This window comes from Sylvia atricapilla, chromosome 2 (genome assembly GCF_009819655.1).
Source record: "Sylvia atricapilla isolate bSylAtr1 chromosome 2, bSylAtr1.pri, whole genome shotgun sequence".
Taxonomy (NCBI): Eukaryota; Metazoa; Chordata; class Aves; order Passeriformes; family Sylviidae; genus Sylvia; species Sylvia atricapilla.
The window spans coordinates 64,638,677-64,657,931 of record NC_089141.1 but is presented as its reverse complement, the minus strand read 5'-3'; the positions used below and the strand labels follow the sequence as shown (position 1 = coordinate 64,657,931).

At 42.0% G+C, this 19,255-nt stretch overlaps 1 protein-coding gene across 1 annotated transcript; it reads right to left on the bottom strand.

Annotated features, from left to right (window-relative positions):
• Window positions 1–531: 531 nt before the first annotated feature.
• KLF5 (KLF transcription factor 5) lies at window positions 532–19,044 on the bottom strand. The gene is made up of 4 exons (XM_066313387.1): window positions 18,832–19,044; window positions 16,108–16,978; window positions 14,924–14,983; window positions 532–2,454 (listed from the first exon to the last, which is right to left on the bottom strand). The coding sequence occupies exons 1-4, from the start codon at window positions 19,042–19,044 to the stop codon at window positions 2,276–2,278; spliced, it is 1,323 nt and encodes a 440-aa protein (XP_066169484.1). The 3' UTR covers window positions 532–2,275.
• Window positions 19,045–19,255: the final 211 nt, after the last annotated feature.

Below are 19,255 nucleotides of genomic sequence, written 5' to 3'. Positions count from 1 at the left end.
ACACAACCACTTGAATTTTTCATGTGAACTGTACTTCCACTTCCAAGAGAGAAACACAGAAAAGAAGATGCTGATACGGTAGGCATTGCATAGTGCTGCTGTGGGATCTTCCTGCCTTTCTAGGGCATGAAAGGAACTTTTTTGAGACAAATTTCTTTTGGGCAACGCTGTTGATGAGTGTGAATACATTTTCACCATTTTGAAAGTGAGAAGGAATTTGTATACTTCTACACACCCAACACATCATACCTCTGATTTCCAATCATGCTACTGTGGATGGACAACCGCAACCGTTTTCAGGCAACTGGTCACTTCCTTTTAAGTTTAGATGGCAGAAAAGCACCAACCCTTATTCCTTCACATTTATTATTTTCATCAGGGCAGGATGCAGAAGTGCCAGGTACTTTCCAAAGAGGCAGTCCCTATGTAGAAGAGACATTCTTTGCTTAATATTGTCACAATTGCCAGCTTCCACTGCAAAACACAGAACTTTCATTGTCAGGAACTAGAGAGAGCACACGCACGCACACACACATTAGGCACTTTGTTTTATTTTGCAAAAAAAAAAAAAAAAAAAAGTCTTTATATATAAACGATTTCATTCTCTCTCAAAACATTCTACAACTATACAGCTGTTTGCTCCATCATTTGCATAGGAAATACCACAATACAAAAATAAGGTAGAGGGGAGGCAAAAGAAGCAAAACAGCAACCAATTTCTGCATGTGTTTCCACGTATAAACATTTGAAGCCTTACAAAATTATTTACACCGTTTGTCAACTATTTACATTGAGAGCAACATTTCTAACTATAACAAACAAAACTATAATTTATCAAGTATACGCAAAATTGTCTTAAAAAAAGAGTCTATCATATACCACAAATAAATAAAGACAAAGAACAGTTTTAACAAAGCTAGGTTTTCCTGCAAGACCCTTTTTTTGGTATTTTGATTGTCTATTCTTGCCTTTGGTTGACAGCTTAATATTACGGCTTGTGAAGTTCAGACACTTACTAGGTTTGTTTGGTTTTCTCCTGTTCTATGGCCAAATCCTACCTGGTCTAACCTCATCTTTGGCCCTCCGTCTATGATTTCAAGGCTGAGCACGGTGGATCAAAGTCATTGTTAGCATAAAAGGGCACCATTTCATTGACTTCAGCTACTTCTGCTAGCAGTAAATTTTCCCCTGCATGTGTCAATCTGAACAGTGGATTAACTAAACTGCACTGTAATTTAAAAAAAAAAAATACTGTATCCTTTACTTTCTAGTAAATTGCATCCAATATCCACATGAAACTAGATCATACTGGTGCTGAACCAGCTTAACATGGCTATGTATGAAAACTGCATCCTAAATCCTTCTTTTTAAAGTGATACTAAGTTTAGCTTATAGTAAGAGGTTTAACATTCTGCGTTCATTTTAACTATCCCCGCTATTTCAGCTTCCAATATTGACTTTACAGCTCATTCTGCATATTTTGCCCTTTTATGCAATTTGAAAACATACTCCTGCTTTGAATATTCAGTGCACACCATTGAGTTAACAGGTATAAAACATCTGAATAAATTTGAACTATTTTGAGAGGTATTTAAGTAACTTTTTTTATAAATGTGCCACGTTATCAAATGTAAAACAACTGCTTTTATCAGATGTTTCTTAGAAAACTTTTGTATTAAACCTAAAAAGCTGATCTGCGTATTTACAAAATCTTTGTCATAGCAAACATGCAACACACAGAACAAAATGCTTTGTTCTATGGCTGTTTATGAATTTTTCTATGTATTTTATATCCACAGAATGGCTTAACATTAAAAAAAAAACAAAAAACCCCGCATGTACTTAAGTATGTCCAGTAAAAACTTGACAGATTACAGTTCATGGCTTTTCCACTGTGTGCATTCATCTGCATCCTCTCGTTAATTTGTTTACTAAACATTGTCACAATAATGACAGTGCTTTGGTCAAAACACTGCAAGAGGAAGAAAAAAATTATAAAGCTGCAATGTGTTGAGATATAATACTTGTAAAGAGATGAAACCTGCTGACTAAAGCCATATACATCATGAAAGCAAACAAACGACTGAACACTCTGGTAATTGTGATACAGTGTCTTCCCTTTTTCTGCATAAATATACAAAATATACATTTCCAGTTCCTCTTGAGATCTCTTTTAAATGGATATACTCAAAAATTCAACTAATTTCAGTTGTACGTCGAGAGTCAATAGGAAATTGCATAGATACAAAACAGCCTCAAATGACCAGTCCAGCTTTTAGTTCTGGTGCCTCTTCATGTGGAGTGCCAGGTGGTCGGAGCGGGAGAAGCTCCGGTTGCAGACGGCGCACTGGAAGGGCTTTGCCCCTGTGTGCTTCCTGTAGTGGCGCGTCAGTTCATCCGAGCGGGCGAACCTCCAGTCGCAGCCTTCCCACGTGCACTTGTAGGGCTTCTCACCTGGAACACAACAGGGAGAAACGGGACTGTCAGCTGCCACTCTTCAGCAGACAACCAACACGAGTCCGCACTGAATGGCATCGCTCCCCCATTACAAACGAGGAGCTGACATATCCTAATCATTCACAGCTCTATTCATCAGGCCCCAAACTAACAACCCCTTTGTTTTTTTCAGCAAATTTTGCTCTTGAAAATGGGATTTAATCCCCCATTAAAATGTACAAAAACTTTCAAGCATGCAAATTGGAAAGAGCTACGGTACAGAAATGCGGAGTTAAAAAGCCTGCATGAGACCAAAACATGCCTCTTTACACTCACCACAGTATGAGAAGGAGTAGGGGAAGAAAAGCAGTCTCATGTGACAATCTAGCCTGGTTTGTAACTTACACTTGCACCTTTCAAAAATGGTTAAGTTAAGTTATAGTGCTTTTTTAAGAGGTCTGAAATGGGAAAGAAGACTTCCAGAAGGATTCTTTGCAGTCTGCAGATCTGTTCAAGAGCTTCTAATGTGTGAAGAAAGGGGCACAGTGTGCTACAAACACAATGGGGATAGTATTTTCTAAAATGTCACAACCAATAAAAACTTGTGGTATCCTGCCCAGGGCTAGCTATAAATAGGAGAAGGCACCTCCAAGTTCAAAGCACCCATTTTCAGAATTAAATGTTGTTAATCAGGTGCTTAAACAGCTGTATTTTAAGGTGGCAAGTGCTTGGTGTCTTCAGCAGTCTGCACTGATGTAGGAAAAACATGGCATCTCTGAAAACTTGCTGTGTTACATCAGCAACTTCAAAATATCCACCTAGTCTTAAATACATTGGCCCACGCACTTGAAATGTTCGCATTCATCCATTTTAGAACTATAAACACAGTATTTTAAGCATGACTACAATTTATAGGGGTTTTTTGTTGAAATGGAAGAAATATGGAGTCTCAAAGCCATGACGACTTCTGTGTGAAACCAGAAACACCTGCCTAGGAGCTTGTGTGTGCATGATGCCACCACATAAGCAAGCTTCATATAAAAAAAGAGGTTAATGTTTCATGTTGTTTCACAAAAACACCTTACAGTTGGAAGAGTGAACTGCTATCTGTTAATTTTGTATTTATGTGACCCATTTGGCAAGAAGAGAAAGAAAACCTAGTGTATCAAAGCGCATGGCAGTAGCTTCGTCTGGAGCAGAAACTGACCAAAGCTGAGCTTTTCAAACAGTTCTTTCTAATCCATCTTACAGGTCTTCTATGTTTCCACAGCTCTCAATCCTACTGCAGAGTGAAGTGTCTGCTACTTTTCCCTGTTTTACTTCCGTATACGCACATGGAAGAAACAGAGGGGCCAGTATCCTGCAATCAGAGTGTTTATTCCACATCAGTTATGCAGGTAACACCATTTAAGAAGCTCCAAAACATTACTTCAGAGGCACTTATTTATCATGCAGATGAAATTATGAAACTGCTTTTGTATGAGAATTTCTACTGCTTCATCTGATCAACTAGAAACTTCTCATCTACTACTAAGTTTAGAGCCAGCCCTTTGCTCATAATGGGGATGTGACTTTGTACTGGCAGGTGTTGTCACAACCAGAACCAGACCTTTTCAATACAAACTAACCACCCACCCACCTAACAATCTCTTTGCATCAATAGCAACTGGGATTTATGGAAATCATGGTGGTAACATCTCTTAGGAAAAACAAGAGCCCAGGATGACCTCTCACAGAATTCGCAATTATTTGGTGGATCACAAATTAGAACAGAAATCATTACAGATTTCTGTCACAGCTGAACTAACCCTGTCTGAGTAAATTCTGAATTTACTCAGAGTAAATTCTGATGCCGATTGAAGATGGGAATGATGTATCATATAGGGTTCTCTTTGCTCCATGCAACACATACTGTAGGCTAAAACACAGATTTCATTCAAACCGAGTGTGTAAAGTGTTTCTAACACCAGTGAAACCAGCTGAGAACACATTTGGTCTTCACAGTAGGATTATAGGAAAAGATCCCGGTTCAGTGTGGGATCTTTTGCACTACACAGATGATCCTCAACATATTTTAACTGGGTTAGCAATGCAGGTTGTAAAAACCTGCGTTGTTGATCCAAAAGCACAGCACCAGGGAGATGATCTTTGAACACTTTGTGTTAAAGCACACGTGCACACAGAGAGGTTACGCAAAAGTATTACTCCTGTATTTGAAATGTCTTAATTTAGACAGTGTGTTTATTTCCTTCCTTTCTTTCTCCTTTTCTCCATTTGTTTTAAATTCTTCTTTAAAAGTCTTCACTCAAAACTGCCACATTATACTTGACACTGAATTCACGGTGCTGTGAGCCTGACACCCTCACTGTGCAGGGAGAGCATATACAGTCAGGTCTCTATCTACTCCAAATGCTTCTTGCATTTTGCAGAACTATACAAGGAATGACAGAGAAGGTAAAGAGTGCAGGAAAATAGCACTAGTTAACAAAAGCCTAGGAATATCCAGACCAGACTGGAACTGGGTCCTGCAGATTAAGATCTGTTCCCAAGTGTGCCACTGAGGAGGAATGAACTCACACACAACTTTCGCTGAGTGTCGGACTATGCTGCACTGTAAAAGCAGCCTCCAAGTTGTCCTGTGTAGGTGACACCTGACCCTGTCAGAGTCCAAACAACAACAACAAAAGCTGTCTCCCATTAAAACTTTTCCTGACACTCGAGCAGGTGTCAGCAGGCGCTGTGAAGGCTCCCAGGAGGAAGTGCCGCAGCGCGGGCAGCGGCGATCCCTGTGCCCTGCAGGGTGCCACAGCGTCCCAGGCAACGCTGTCCCCATGGCCAGAACCCCCATCAACCTCCAGGGCACTCGACTTTGTAGAGACACTGTTTAGAAACTCACCACACTCTCATGGTCACATCACTGTCTGCCACAGCCACGAATCCTCCTGGGCAACAGCGTTGCTCCGGGGAAAAGCTCAGGCAGTGCCACGGAGAACAGCACCACTCCTCCTTGCTGGCAGCCTTCTGCAGCCCTGAGCTAAACCAAGCGCTGCTCAGGAGATGAGCAGAGGCAAGAAGCTGGTGCCTTACTCAGATTGTTTTAATAGTGTTACTTTTATGTACTGGAAATTAAAGCCAGAATGCTGCTTTTAACCCCTGCTTTGGCCAACAGTGAGAACTGGAAAATAAATATATTTTTAGTGCCAGTGTAGAGGCCTGGATTATTTTGAATAAATCCTAGGGGTAAAATACTGAATATCTATGTTTGTAATGCTAGTTTCCGTTGGAAAGTTCTATTTAAGAACTGAATCAATTCAAAATGTTTTCCTTCTGGGCAAGGAGGAAGGGGGGTAAAAAAATAAGTAAGTGGAGATTAATTTTCACTCCTTTAGAGCAAGCAGAAGAACAACTAGCTAGTAGTGTTTTCTCTCTGTGAACCTATACACATGCTTTTTGTCATTTAGCAGAAATAAGAGTTTGGTTTAAGTTCCTGCAAGCAAGGGGAAAAGAGTCTCATGTATTTTCTGAAGAGATCCTACTTCTTTGCTGTGCTGACTTTAAAGCTTTGAGAAATCTGGGTTGAAGACTTTCTTTTTAAAAAAGCAGGTATACACAACAAGGGACACTGAACTCTTTATCCACTGTTTTTGTTGGCTACACAGTAATGTAAGATTTGTTTACTTTAATGATTGTGCGAAATACAGTAGCTGTAAAGTTTCAGAAGTATTTGGTTTTCCTCCAGCAATTTAGTGCATCTATAGGGTGTTAAACCAAGAATGCCACTGGTCATCAAACATGAGGGCAGTACGGCTCAGTTACTGGAACATGATCACGGTATCAAACAGATATTTCACTGTAAAAGTAAGAAAACAGCTAACTCCTCCACTTCAGGGGAGCTTCCACGGGATTTGTTAGAATGTCAACACTGTTCAACTAAAACACCATGGAGGAAGCTGGTACCGATTTCCAGCCAAATAGCACACTCCAATCCTTTCTTCCCAAGCCAGAAATATTATACACAGCACTTCTGGGAAACAGAACTGCTTTCCTTTAAATTATACTTCAACAGGATAGGGATTTCATAAGTTTAATTGGATTTCTGCACAACCTCCTTCCAGTATCAATGGTTTAAAATATCTTGTTGGCTTATACATCACAAAATATATTTTTAAGTTCTTGAGCTCTTAATATGTATCCATTCTCCAGTTAGAAAAAAATACATTTGTGAAGCATGAGAATGAGACTTGTATTTGAGCACAGAAATTTTAAGCCCAAATGTTTAGATTGGAAGGTCTTTTAAAGAAAGCACGCAGCAAGAGATAAGGGAGTTTAACCTGAAAGGAGACTATTCTGCTTCCAAAGTGCCTATTTGTTCTAAAAAAACTATTGACAATGCTGTGAGATTACAAAGATGTCAAAAAATACCATTTAGATGTTCACATATAACATGCCAGGCTAACCAGCCACTTCAACAGATAAAATCTCCCCCAGCAGATCCCATGGTTCGGGTTTCTTATCAACACCACAAGAGAGTGGTCTGGACCAGGAAAGTACACACACTGTGTTGCCTCTTCTCCCTTTCATTTATCTTCTGATTCAGTTGTGTCAAAATGCACCAACTGCTTTCCTAACATTGAATTCTAGTCACTGGCAGCGACCCCCAAGGCCATGTTCATTTGAGTAAGGCACAGTGCCACCAGTGGGGGGAAAGACGGTCATTTTGAAGACACCCTCTATCTTCAACACACAGCCTCTGTTCAAGAACATGTCTCTGTTTAAAATTGTTTGGAAAAAACAAGTCACTGACAGACTCCATTATTGGCGAATCTCCCCATTAACAAGAACATAAGCTTCCTTATTTCACCAAAGAGTTTCATGACTTTAATTCTGCAATTCACTGCTAAGACGGCTTTCTTTAAAAATAAAGTTGTAAACAGCAAGGGCTGAATTTTCAAACCTAAAGTTAGGTAACTCTATTGGTATGCAGAAATCCAAGTACAGATATTACACCAGCCAATGCCTGCAACTTCATTTGTTTCCTATCAGAGATTTCTGTCAGAGCAGCGAGTTTGGAGCTTCCTTAAGGAATAACAACTAGTATACTTTCCAGAGACTCCAAAATTGCAACACCTGATTACAGCTCATAAGGGTATAAAAACATAAAGACAGTCCCCTCCCCCCAGGTCTGTCTTGCCATAATTTTAATATTTACTTGTGCTTATTACGGAACTATTTCTAGTGGCAAGTGGTTGGCCTTAAAAAATATTCAGGTAGGTGGATAAAATTGTGGCAGGCAAAGTAGAAGTTTCTGTACCAAAACTGCACCAGTTATGTGCATAACTTTTATCATGTTCAGCTTTAAAACAGATTATTAAAAAGACTCATGTTGTCTCAAAGTTTTCTAGTGCATTTGTTTTCAAAATTTTCTTATGTTAACATCAGTTGGCCTAATTTCCTGACAAGCCTTCCTATAGCCTCAAATTTTACAAAAAAGTAACAACAAATGAAGTGGTTTTTTCTGTTTTAGTTTCCTTGAAAGAGTGTTTCTCTAGCTCACGGGACCACAGTTTTAAACTGACTGCGTGACTAGACCTGGAAGTAGCTACTGGGGTGTATGTCTGCAAGCATTCAGAAGGTCTTTGCTCCCAATGTTTACCCCAAATCTTCTTTCTCTTATTGACTAAGTCTAACTGCTGTAGTCATCATTAAAAGCGGCTTCTTGGTTTGGTTTTGGGGATTTTTTTTTGAGAAAGAACTGAAAGCTGGACTTTCAAAATAAGTAATCCCTTAGGTGTTTAAAAGATCTTTATTCTTTTAGTGAATAAAAAGATCTTTATTCACTAAAATTCTCAGTCGTCCAAAATGGACAATGGAGATGGATGGGAGGGCTGACAGCAAGCCAGGTATAGCCAGCTTATTCTGTGAGTGACAAAACAAATTTAGTCCTTGAAATATCTGTCCACAAATGAATGAGCAACATATGCTGCACACTTTTAAATGCAATTAAGTCTCTGCCTACTATAGTAGTGGCTAAAGGGGTACCATTAAATATTACTTCACAATGAAACAGCATTTTAAGGAATTTTGTAACAGAGAGCTTTGAGATCAGCACAAAGTCTGATCACTGATAAATGAAGCATAAGCAAGAATAAAAGATAACTCACTGGTGTTCAAAGAGGACAGTGAAAAGAATTCACTGTCTGACTACAAAGGTGCAGAAGGCATTACCTTCTCAGCACTCCCACCAGTGCTAGAAGAACACTTATTTTGCTAAGTGTTGTCTTACGCAGTTCAAGGATTAGTGGGGAATCTTGACTGCCCTGTGCAATGGTTTATTTTCTTTCTGGTATAACATTCTGTCTTAACAGAGGTGGTCTCTCTTCAAGGAGATATGCAAACACAGAGGAAAGGAATTTTTTTTAAGTAGGTTTATAAGAAATCCATGCCATTTGGGCTGCACGGCTGTGTCTACACATCCTGTGCTGAAGAACACATTTCCTCACCTATGCCTGTGGTACAAGAACTACTCTTTAGCTCTCTTACCAATAACACTGGCTTTTGTACAGTCAGATAAGAGGTGCTTTTAAACTGGAATTTATTAAACACATACTGTAGACTTCCAGATTTCCACCTACTGTATGCACACACGCACCAAAAGAAAAAAAAATTAAAGCAATACATTAAAGTTATTTTAACTCAAAGCAAAGCACTGTACACTTGCCAAAATCAAAGGTTTTAATATGTCCTTAATCAGAGTTGTTAGAGATCCCTGAATATAAATAATGCAGCCTGACAGGACAGGAATGCTGCTACCAAGATACTCAGACTAAACTAGGACATTACTTAAATGTTTCTAATCTTTCACCAATGGGAGGTGCAGGTCATCTAACAAACAAGCAACACACTACCCTGGCTGGAACTAGGAGTCAATCGTCCCAGTCAAGCCTCAGAAATTAATTACAATAAGGAATGTCTGATCAAATAATGGAAAGTTTTAATCACTGGCAATTGCTGTGAATCTTGGGACTATATTAGCCTATGTAGGGCGGTCTCAAAATGAACTATATTTAAAGCCGGTCTCTTAGGTCAACAGTTTCTTTATCAAGAATCAAATATCCTGGAACTGAAGTTTAATCCTCTCAGGGAGCAATTGACAGAAACAACAGTTCTTTTAAGCTTTCATGCTTAGAGGGACTTTCTAGGCTTTTAATCAAAAAGAAAATATTAGGCTTTTCTTTTCAGTATATCTAAAATCTAACAGGAATACCCTCACCTGACACCTTGGAATTTAATTCCTGCTTCATAAAAGTTGTACGCTGGATGCCAGTGAGAATGATCAGTAATATTCAAATAAAATTTAAGTTTATGCCGCTAAGATTTCAACCTCTTTTGAGCAACACATTCAAACACTTCCCATTCAGCTTATGACTGCAGATAAAGAACCAGATCAATTATTCCCAAGGCCTGTGATCATTCATGAAGTGTTTGAAAAAAAAAAATGCATTATTTTCCCTTAAACTGTGGTTTGCCCAGGAAAATAACGTACTTCCATTTCTCACACAGGCAACTAATGGACTTAGCAGAATTCATAAATAAAAGATACTAACATACCCTTCGGCAGTGTCTAGCAACACTGCACTTTAATGCACTTTGTCAACAGTTTTATTTAACTCTTTTGCAACTTTTCCTTATGGTCTCTATCAATGATGACATTTACTGACAGCTCCTTAAAGTGTAATCAATGCAACTGACCTATTTAACAGGTCAAAGAAGCTGATCTGCACAGAAGTATTACTTAAATGCTGTTTTCACAATTTCAGGATGAGGTTTGCTATGGCTGCAAACATGAGCAAGGCAGAGCAGAGTCTTTAAGGGCCTCCATCCCTCATTTGCACATTGTGAACAAAATCCCTCACCAGAGTCTAGATATGATTTGAGTTCCAACATGTTTCCCCAAAGTCTTTTTCTTCCAGCAGGAGCCCAACTACTACTTGTCTTCTCTTCTGAACCAGGGGCATCCTGAATTCCAAGGCAAATGGCACCACCCTTAACAAGTGTCCCTACAAAGGTATGGTGAACTGAGAGTGCCAAGTCCCAGGGAAATCTACTGCTTACAACTGGTTCTAATTCTGACGTACCATCAGTCTAATTTGGAATCTATTGAGGCAGAGATCTAAAATAAAATAAAAATGTTTAACACCTCGAGGAACCACATAAGTCAGCAGCTGTTCCATGCCTATATAAACATTTGAAATAACCAGGGACAGTGGAAGTATTTTGAGGAGATCTCATTTGAGAAATGCCATTTCTCTTGAGTTATCTCGGCTTCCACTTCCCATCACCAAATACAAGCTAGATCTATAGATAGAGATGAAATAGTTCTGCAGTTAATGCTAGAAACTATTAATGGCAAGCCCACCATGTGACCAGAGAACATGCCTGTACAAAGACTCTGTATACGGAAAACCAGTACGCAGCTGGAAAATGTCCACAATATGCGTGCCTTGATGTGTTCAAAACAATCACAGATTTTCCTCTTAAAAACATACACAATTCTGAAGTGTGCAGCTGCTCACAGAAATAATTAACCCCCCCCCCCCCCCCGACCCTGTAGCCAGCTGTTGTGCAGCATTACAGGTAGTGTACTGGTATGATATTCAAGGCACCTGCACAGCCAACAGTCAACATCCACAATCCAAATGTTTGGCATATAAAGAAATCTAAAAGGATATGTTATAGGACCACTGTTTCTAAATGATTACTTGATATATACGTATATACTCTGATGTCAGAAGAAGACCTGAATGAAGTTTATCTGCAGTATGCAAGTAACTGCTTTCCCCTGAGATTTGGCACATGTTTCAGTTTGGACATACAGCTGTTTTGCCAGAGCTTTCAGGTGGCTTTGCTGCTTAACAGCCCGTGATAAATACACAACCCCCTCACACATTAGATATCGCAGTTGCACAACGCCAGGTACAAAACTGAACTTGTTCCATGATGAACAGGTAACATTATTTTAAAAGTAACTCCCTGCTTCAAAAGGTCAAAAATCTAGCCTGTTTTGAAAGATGTTCCAATAGGTACTTTAAAATACTGAATACCATTTTACCTCTTTCAGAAGCAACTAACATCACATTCAGGCATCCTACTGAAGTGTTTTAAGTTATTAAAATGTACCACACATCCGTGCCAGAACTCCATGGAAATGGACAAAAACTGTTCTGTACCTTTTCAAAACTCAAACCTTTGTTCATATTCTGTTTTGGAGATGCCAGTTTACCAACTAAAATTTATTTCATCATGAACAAATGCTAAAGCATTACGTAGGGAAAGAAAAATGTGTGCCTGCTTCAGCAACCGGTACAAATACATAACCCTATCTTAGCTTTTAAAGGGAATACTGGATTCCTGATCAACAGCAAGAGTCCAGTGTAACTACATTAAATCAGCATAACCATATCACTTTATACCACCTGACTTGGTGTAAGATAAACACCTTGGGAACACCAAAGAATAAAAAAATATATGAGATTTTCCTCTTGCCCATTTCCTACAGCTTTGTTTAGATGTAATTTATAAAATCATTATGTGTTCATATCTGAACAGAAAAAAAATAGACTACAGCCTATATTCCATCTATCAAAAGTAGTATTTCCCTTAGGTTTGTTCTCAAATAACATCTACTAAACCCAGGGAAAGCCTTTCAGAAGAGAAAGGCTGCTAAATAAATACTGTGAAAAGACCGAGATTTTCCAATACAAAGGGAAAACCATGAGGTCTGTCTTGACTTTAATGGCAGACAAACTTTGCTCCAGGCTCTTTTATTTTAAGATGACAGATTGCTGAGAAAGACAGGGACTGCTTGGGATGAGAGAGACTGCAGCCAATTTTAAAAGGTATTGTTAAGAAACTAAGAATAAGGAGAGAACAACTTCAGTGGTCCATGATTACTAAAGAACGGGTTTAGCCAGATAAACAGGTCTGCTATCCCTGAAGGGATTTGAAAGAATATCACACACAACTTTATTAAAACGGCTTACGTGACATTTGCTTTAGACTTTGAAGGTAAAAGCTTCACGGAGTCCTTTAAAAATATTTTAAAACTAAAATATCAAAACTTATTATTGCTGTATGAATTGACAGTTCTGGGGGGATGGGATGAACAGAGGCACATCCCCTAATTTAGCCCTCGGCATCAATCCCTTTGGAGATCGATAGCAAGACTCCCTCGCACTCTTGGGGAAGGCTGAGCAACTTCACAGGTTTCCCTGAGTTAGCATCCCTTTACTTTAAAATTCCTTAATCAATCTCCAAAAGAGATCTGGCTCTTAAAACACACTTCAGCTCTATGTTAAGGCAGAGATCAGGATCGCTGCTGGAAATCTTCAAGTCTGAAGTGAATATTCAGGAGAGTTAAACTAATCCAAACTCTGAAATACTGCAGGTAACAAGATACGGACTCACATTCTTGCATGTAATGCACTCTTTAGACAGTTTATCCCTTCATTCACCTCCCCAGAAGACCCTTTGTATTACAGACCTGCTTAAGTTCACTAGATTTTTATCTAAAACAACATTCTTGTTTCAATGAATACATCAGCTCCTCTGACCTCCACACATTTATCCACATTTCTAGGTAAAAAAGTGAAGGCAACAATAAACATTAGTGACCCTAAGCAATATATGCTAGCAATGAGGTATGTATTTTCACACATACAAGAACTACCTTTGTAAACCCCGAAGTCATTACTACTCAAGCTACAGAAAAACATAAATTGATTTAAAAAAGGAAAAGCATTCATTTCAAATGCTGACTATGTAGTGTTAATGTTTAGACTAAAGCTTTGCTTTTATCTCTCTTCCTAGTTATTTTGTAATAGCAATCAAGATATTTAAAACTGGTATTTAGTTCCTGGCTGAAGTGCACAAGGGGAAATCATACACTTAAATTTACGGATTATTTATTAAACAGGGATTCTACTCTCTGACACTACTTAGATCTACAGCCACATGAAAAGATTCCTTTCTTACTAAAATTACTGCTAGCAAGTAGTGATTATATATTAAGAATATTTTTTAACAGTGTTGGTGTTTAGTCTGTCACTTATGCAAAACAATAATCTTCTACTTGCTTTTAATTTTTCACTGTACAGCACAGGTAACTTCCATTTCTGAAAACAAGATTTCCATAGTAACACTTAGCTTGGATATACTCAACTTCTTTACAATAATCTAACAATCCATTCATAACAGCTGCCGAACAGGAGGTCTTGTTTCCACAGAGATAGTGAAACATTTTGCTAGACCCTAGCTCAGGACAAGTTTTGATTTTAGCTTAGGTGAAAATTCACTCCTCGAACGGCACAGCTGTAGCGCTGACAGTCTGCTTCAATAACAAAGCTGCCTGAACTGTGACTCGTATTTTGCTCTGATTTCTAAGCCCGTGCATAAAACAACCGGGGTCCACACTCGCTTCTAAAAACATAGTCACAGTCCTTTCATTTAATTTCTTTACAAAATCATTCATGTGCTTTTCACTGATTTAGCATGAGTAGCCCTGCACCAAGATCCTGGAAAGAACTGTCCTAAACAGTTTCAGGCGTGCTGGTGGTGAGCTATGTTTTTTTATTCTCTCCTTCTTCCCTCTGCTTCAGCAGGTGAACATCTGGGCAGAGCATCTGGGGCAGTTCCACTTCCCGACCACTGCCTTCAGCACTCACAGCTCCTGTGGCCACACACAACCAACTCCGTCCCCAGGTCCGCTCCTCACGGAACAGGAATTCCCAGGAACAGGGACTGTCTCTGTAGCTGCACGCAGTTTGATCAATTTTGTTTTGTACAAAAAACAACTGTGACACACTGACACTTTTAATTTTCTTCATTTTAATGTCTCTCCCTGATAGCAAAAAAAATTTTAAAAAAATCGAAATTATGCCCTTTAAAAAAAAAAAAAAAACACAGAGAGTCACTTGTCTTTCAAAAAAATAGTAAGCCCACTTACTTAAAAACAGTAAAGCCTTACTTTGCCAAGGACAAAGTAAATGGATGTATCTTGGGATTCTTCATGATGCTTGTGAAAAAAATCTAAGATTAAATAATCCTAAAAGATCAGAAAGGAAGCATTTTCTAGCTTGCGCTATCTACTCAGGAAAATCTTCAAAAGTAGAACATCTTTACTATGTTTAATTCATTATTCAGGGAGGAAAAAAGATATTTTTTAACACTTTAATGACATTTTAGACTGAAAGTGTCCATCTATTTAATTGTCAACTATTTTGAGTTCCACCGAGGTTTAACAAAACTGCATTAATAAAACAAATTTTACTTTTCACTGACCAATCCTCAAATATTTTGTTGCTGAGCTCCAGTCTGTCCACACCACTCTAGAGAAAACAGGGAGAAGCTGGCAGACCCAGTGTCCTTGCTTTGTCAGAAAACGCGTCAGGCACGGGTGAACGAGAGACAGCGAGAGAAGAGTAACACATACCTGTGTGAGTTCTCAGGTGCGCTTTTAAGTGAGAAGACTTTGTATAAACTTTTGTGCAGCCTAAATGAAACAAAAAAGTGAAAAAAAAAAAAAGAAAGCAAAGAGGTTCAGTAGGAAGAACAGAAACATTCCACACTGTGTTTAAACTTTCTCATTCAGGGCTGGGGTACTATCTGGACACATTTAAATTTACTACTTTTTGGCATATTTTTTGCCACTTAGAAGCAAAATATTATACAGAACACAGAAAAGAGAAAAACTTGTCCGTTTCCAGTAGACTTACTGCTCTGTAATGTAGTATACAGGCCAATAGCTGCTACAATCTATGTACAGTAACACCCGCTACCTGAAAGTCAACAACTTAGCAGGGGTGGATTATTTTTTAAAATTTCCAAGATTTTAATGATCTTGGAAATTTTTTTTAAATTTCCAATGATCAAGTAAGACTTCGTTGCCATTGTAACCCAGGGCTCAACATAACTCTTCCACTGGGCATTTACTGTATGGCACACCATGGGCTGATATGGCACCAAGAGCTGGTAAAGGGGGGAGCAGCAATTTCTCTCTGTGCTACAACGAGTGTGCATGCCTTGGATCTTGGATCACGTACTACATGAAGGCACACTTTACAGTCAGGTCCCTCTTCTACTTCAGTGCATGAGGCAACCCATCTGTGGACAATTTTGAGAGATGGTTTTAATGGATTTATGTGGGCAGCTGAATCTCCTATTCGTAGTAGGGAAGACTGGCCGTGGCCTTGGCTACCGGGAGCTGAAATTGCTCTTGCAGTGCCAGAAGATTCAGACGGAGCTGTACTGCACTGGACAACCTGAACCTCTGCTCCATCGTGAGTACTGGACAGTCAATGATTTACACTAGCAAAGGCCAAATTTTTCTTTTGTTTGTTTTCTATGGAGCCCGTATTTTGTAACATGGTAAAATAAGCCCAAGAGAATGACAAATGACATGAAGAGTATGCATTATTTAAAGAGTGTGAGAATCTTCCACTCAAAATCAAACAACTATGAAGACAAATTCTACTTGGACAAAAAAACTATTTGGTTCTCCCTAGGTGTAGACCACAGCTAAAGAAAACCACTTATACCTCATCCATGATTACTCAAACCTTTTTTTTTTTTTTTTTCTATTGCAAGAGCTGTGATTTTCTGGCACAGATTGCTTACCTGGGTAGTCACAGTAGTGGATACGTCTTTTCTCCAAATCTGGGTTACTTCTCCTGTTGTATCTGACAGGTTGGATGTTCTGGGGGGTTATGGGCAGAGTTGCAGGTAAATTCGGGTTGTGAATCGCCAGCTTGGAAGCTATAGTTGCGGCGTATGATGGAGGAGGGGTTAAATTCTGCAGCATCTCTGCTTGTCTGTCTGGACTTCCAGGCTCTGAGCTTGGGGGTGAAGGAGGGAAGTAAGTGGCCTGCTGCTGCAGGAACTGGTTTGGCATGGTGTAGGTACAGGGGGGGATGCCCTGGAACTGTTTCATTGCAGTCTGTGGAACAGCCGAGGAGAGTGTGTTAAGGCCCGCCATGGCTGAGGGCATGGAGACATTGTTAAGGGAGTCCATCACGGCTGCCTGAGGAGTGGTGCTGGGCATGTCTAAATCCGGTGAGCTCAAGAGCTGATACAACTGGCCTTGCTGGGGTGTGATGGAAAGATGGACATCTGGAGTAGGAAGCTCCTGCTTGATGAAAATGTTGTTCACATCAGGAGTTTGGTGGGAGCTGAAGATGCTGGTAAATTCTGGGAGGGCCTGAGTGGGAGCAGGGGCAGGGGCAGTAGTTTCATTCTGGTGACTGAAGATGGTGACCGGCTCTGTCTTGATGTGAGTTACACAGGGTCGCTGAGATTTGTACAGGCCCGTTCTCAGGTGGCTGATGTCGGGCAGGAAGACGTTCATGTTGATGCTGTAAGGCAACCCTTCGCTGTCAGTGAAAAACTGGTCTACAACCGAGGCACTGTCTCTTCTGTATTTCTTATGCTCGGGGATGACGGAGACGGGTGGGAGCTGAGGGGCCAGGTATTTCTCCATTTCACATCTCGTCTACAAAGACAAAACAGACCATAATTCACATGATTTGTTACCATCTAAGAAAAATGATGGCATCCAAGTCATGCGAGGCTTTAAAAATAAAAGGCAATACTGTTCATCCAGCCACAAGACACCTACAGAGGAAGTTACGAATGCTCGCACTAATGAAAACCTGCTTGATTTTACAATCAGCACACTGATCAACATCATCAAGGACACGGAGATAAAGTCACGGTACAAAGCGTTCACACGTTAAGACAGATCGGATGTTTCAGCATACACAAACTTTTCATCTTTTATGCCTAAAAGAGAGCGAGGCGCAGAAGTGACAGGCGCTGCGCCTAATCTGCAGATCTCCTGCTCTGGAATTCACTGCTCCAGCAGGGTGACTGCCTATCTGTTTCACCCGCTTCTCTTTGAAATGCTAACTGTAAAAGCCACATCCTCAGCTGACTATTGAATACTAATACTTCAAATAATGTTTATATATATTCCATACTTTCATGACTTTTCATCCCCAGAAAAAGGGGATTTAATTAGAAATACAACACTGAAGTGTAAAGTTATTAATAATATTGAATAAAAAGGAGATGAGTTGACTACATCGGAGTACTCTTTGTGTAAAGTATCTCCAGGACTACACTTAAACCAGTAATAATCTATGCAGTGTATAATTGTCTAATGGCGTGATAAACATGTTCCTATCCATGCCTCGGTTCTCGGAGAGCTCTTTAATTACTGGAAAATCATCCTCTTAGCACAGTAGTGTGAGGGAATCCGTGGGTGGCTGGAGCCCTATACATTACTGGTGTACAGTCATCGGCAAAACATTTATCATGCACTCTCCAGTGGGCAAATGCTACATTCCCCCCTGCCCTGTCAAGAGAGTGCTCATACCAGACCCGTTTAGCACCCCGCAAGCGAAAGCAGCTGACAAACAGCAACTCTGCCCGAAAGTGGATTTTAGGACCTTTCTTCAAAGACCCCCGGTAAACACCACAAACAAACACAGCCGCCTTCCCGTCCCTTTGATCTGGATCTGCCCCGACATGCCAGGCTACTTTTTCCAGCTCTTGTTTACGAGTCGAGGGCAGCTCGCTTTGAAGACGGGGAGTTATTTACTCGTTAGGGAAAGACACCACCGAAAGGCAGCGCCCGACAGAGCGCTGCCCGGCACCGGGGCTCCGTCCCCGCCGACCCGGGCCACGCCGGTGCCTCGCAGGGCGCGGGGAACCGCCCCTGGAGCGGCACCGTCAGCGGGCTGGAGCCCGCCTGCGGTCGGCACCTTCCCGCTTTTAGCTCCTCCAGCTGTTTGCCTGCGGATCCGCTCCCAAACAGCGTCCTGGGACAGGCACAAAGTCCTGGGAAGTCCCCCCTTACCAGTGAGTCGTGTGCTCTCCCCCCCCCGCCCCCCGAACATGACTCCTTGCGTGGGCGAGGAGGACAGGCGGCCGCTCTAATTCTGCCGCCGGGCAAGTGCGAAGGCAGCAGCTGTAGCTTTCAACACACCCGCGGGGGCAGCCCCGCTCCCCCCGCCGCCCCGGCCGCCGCCTCCCGAGCCCGCGCCCCGCCTCGGCCGCGCTCCGCCGGCGGGAACAGGGGAGCGCTCCCCGCTCCGCGGCGTTCCGCACGGGCGGCACGGGCGGCGCGGCCGCTCTCCCGCACACACACGCGTACATAGACACACACACACTCCGCCGCTGCCGCCACAGCCCCGGACTTCGCCGTCCGCCGCCCTGGCCCGGCCCCACCCAGTCCCGCCCGCCCCGCGGCGGCCGCTCCCGGCGGGGCGAGGCGCGGCGGCCGGGGAGCTGTGCGGGCACCGAGTGCCCACCGGCGGGCTGTGAGCGGCGCCCGCTGCCTACCTGCACCATCTCCTCCGCCGGCAGGTTCGCGCCGCCGCCCCCGCCGCCGCCCCCCGGGTGCTGCTGCTGCGGCGGCGGCTGCTTCAGCTCCTCTCCGGGGAAGATCGCTGCCTCCCGGGCCCCCAGCACGGGCTTCAGCTGCGCGAACACCGGCTCCTCGGGCTGCTGCACGGGCCCCAGGCGGGCGGTCATGGTCAGCACCCTGGTGGCCATGGGGCTGGCGGCGGGCGCGGCTCGGAAGGGCTGCCCGCCCCGGCGCAGGGCGAGTGACCCGCGGGCGGCTCCGGGCGGGCGGGCGGTGGCTACTCGTGCGCTCACTCCCCAGGAGCACCAGCCCAGAGCGCATCCACTCCCGTATCGTCAGTGCCTCCGCCCGTACCTGGCCGCGGGTATCTACCCGGTGACACACGCCCGCCTCTATTTC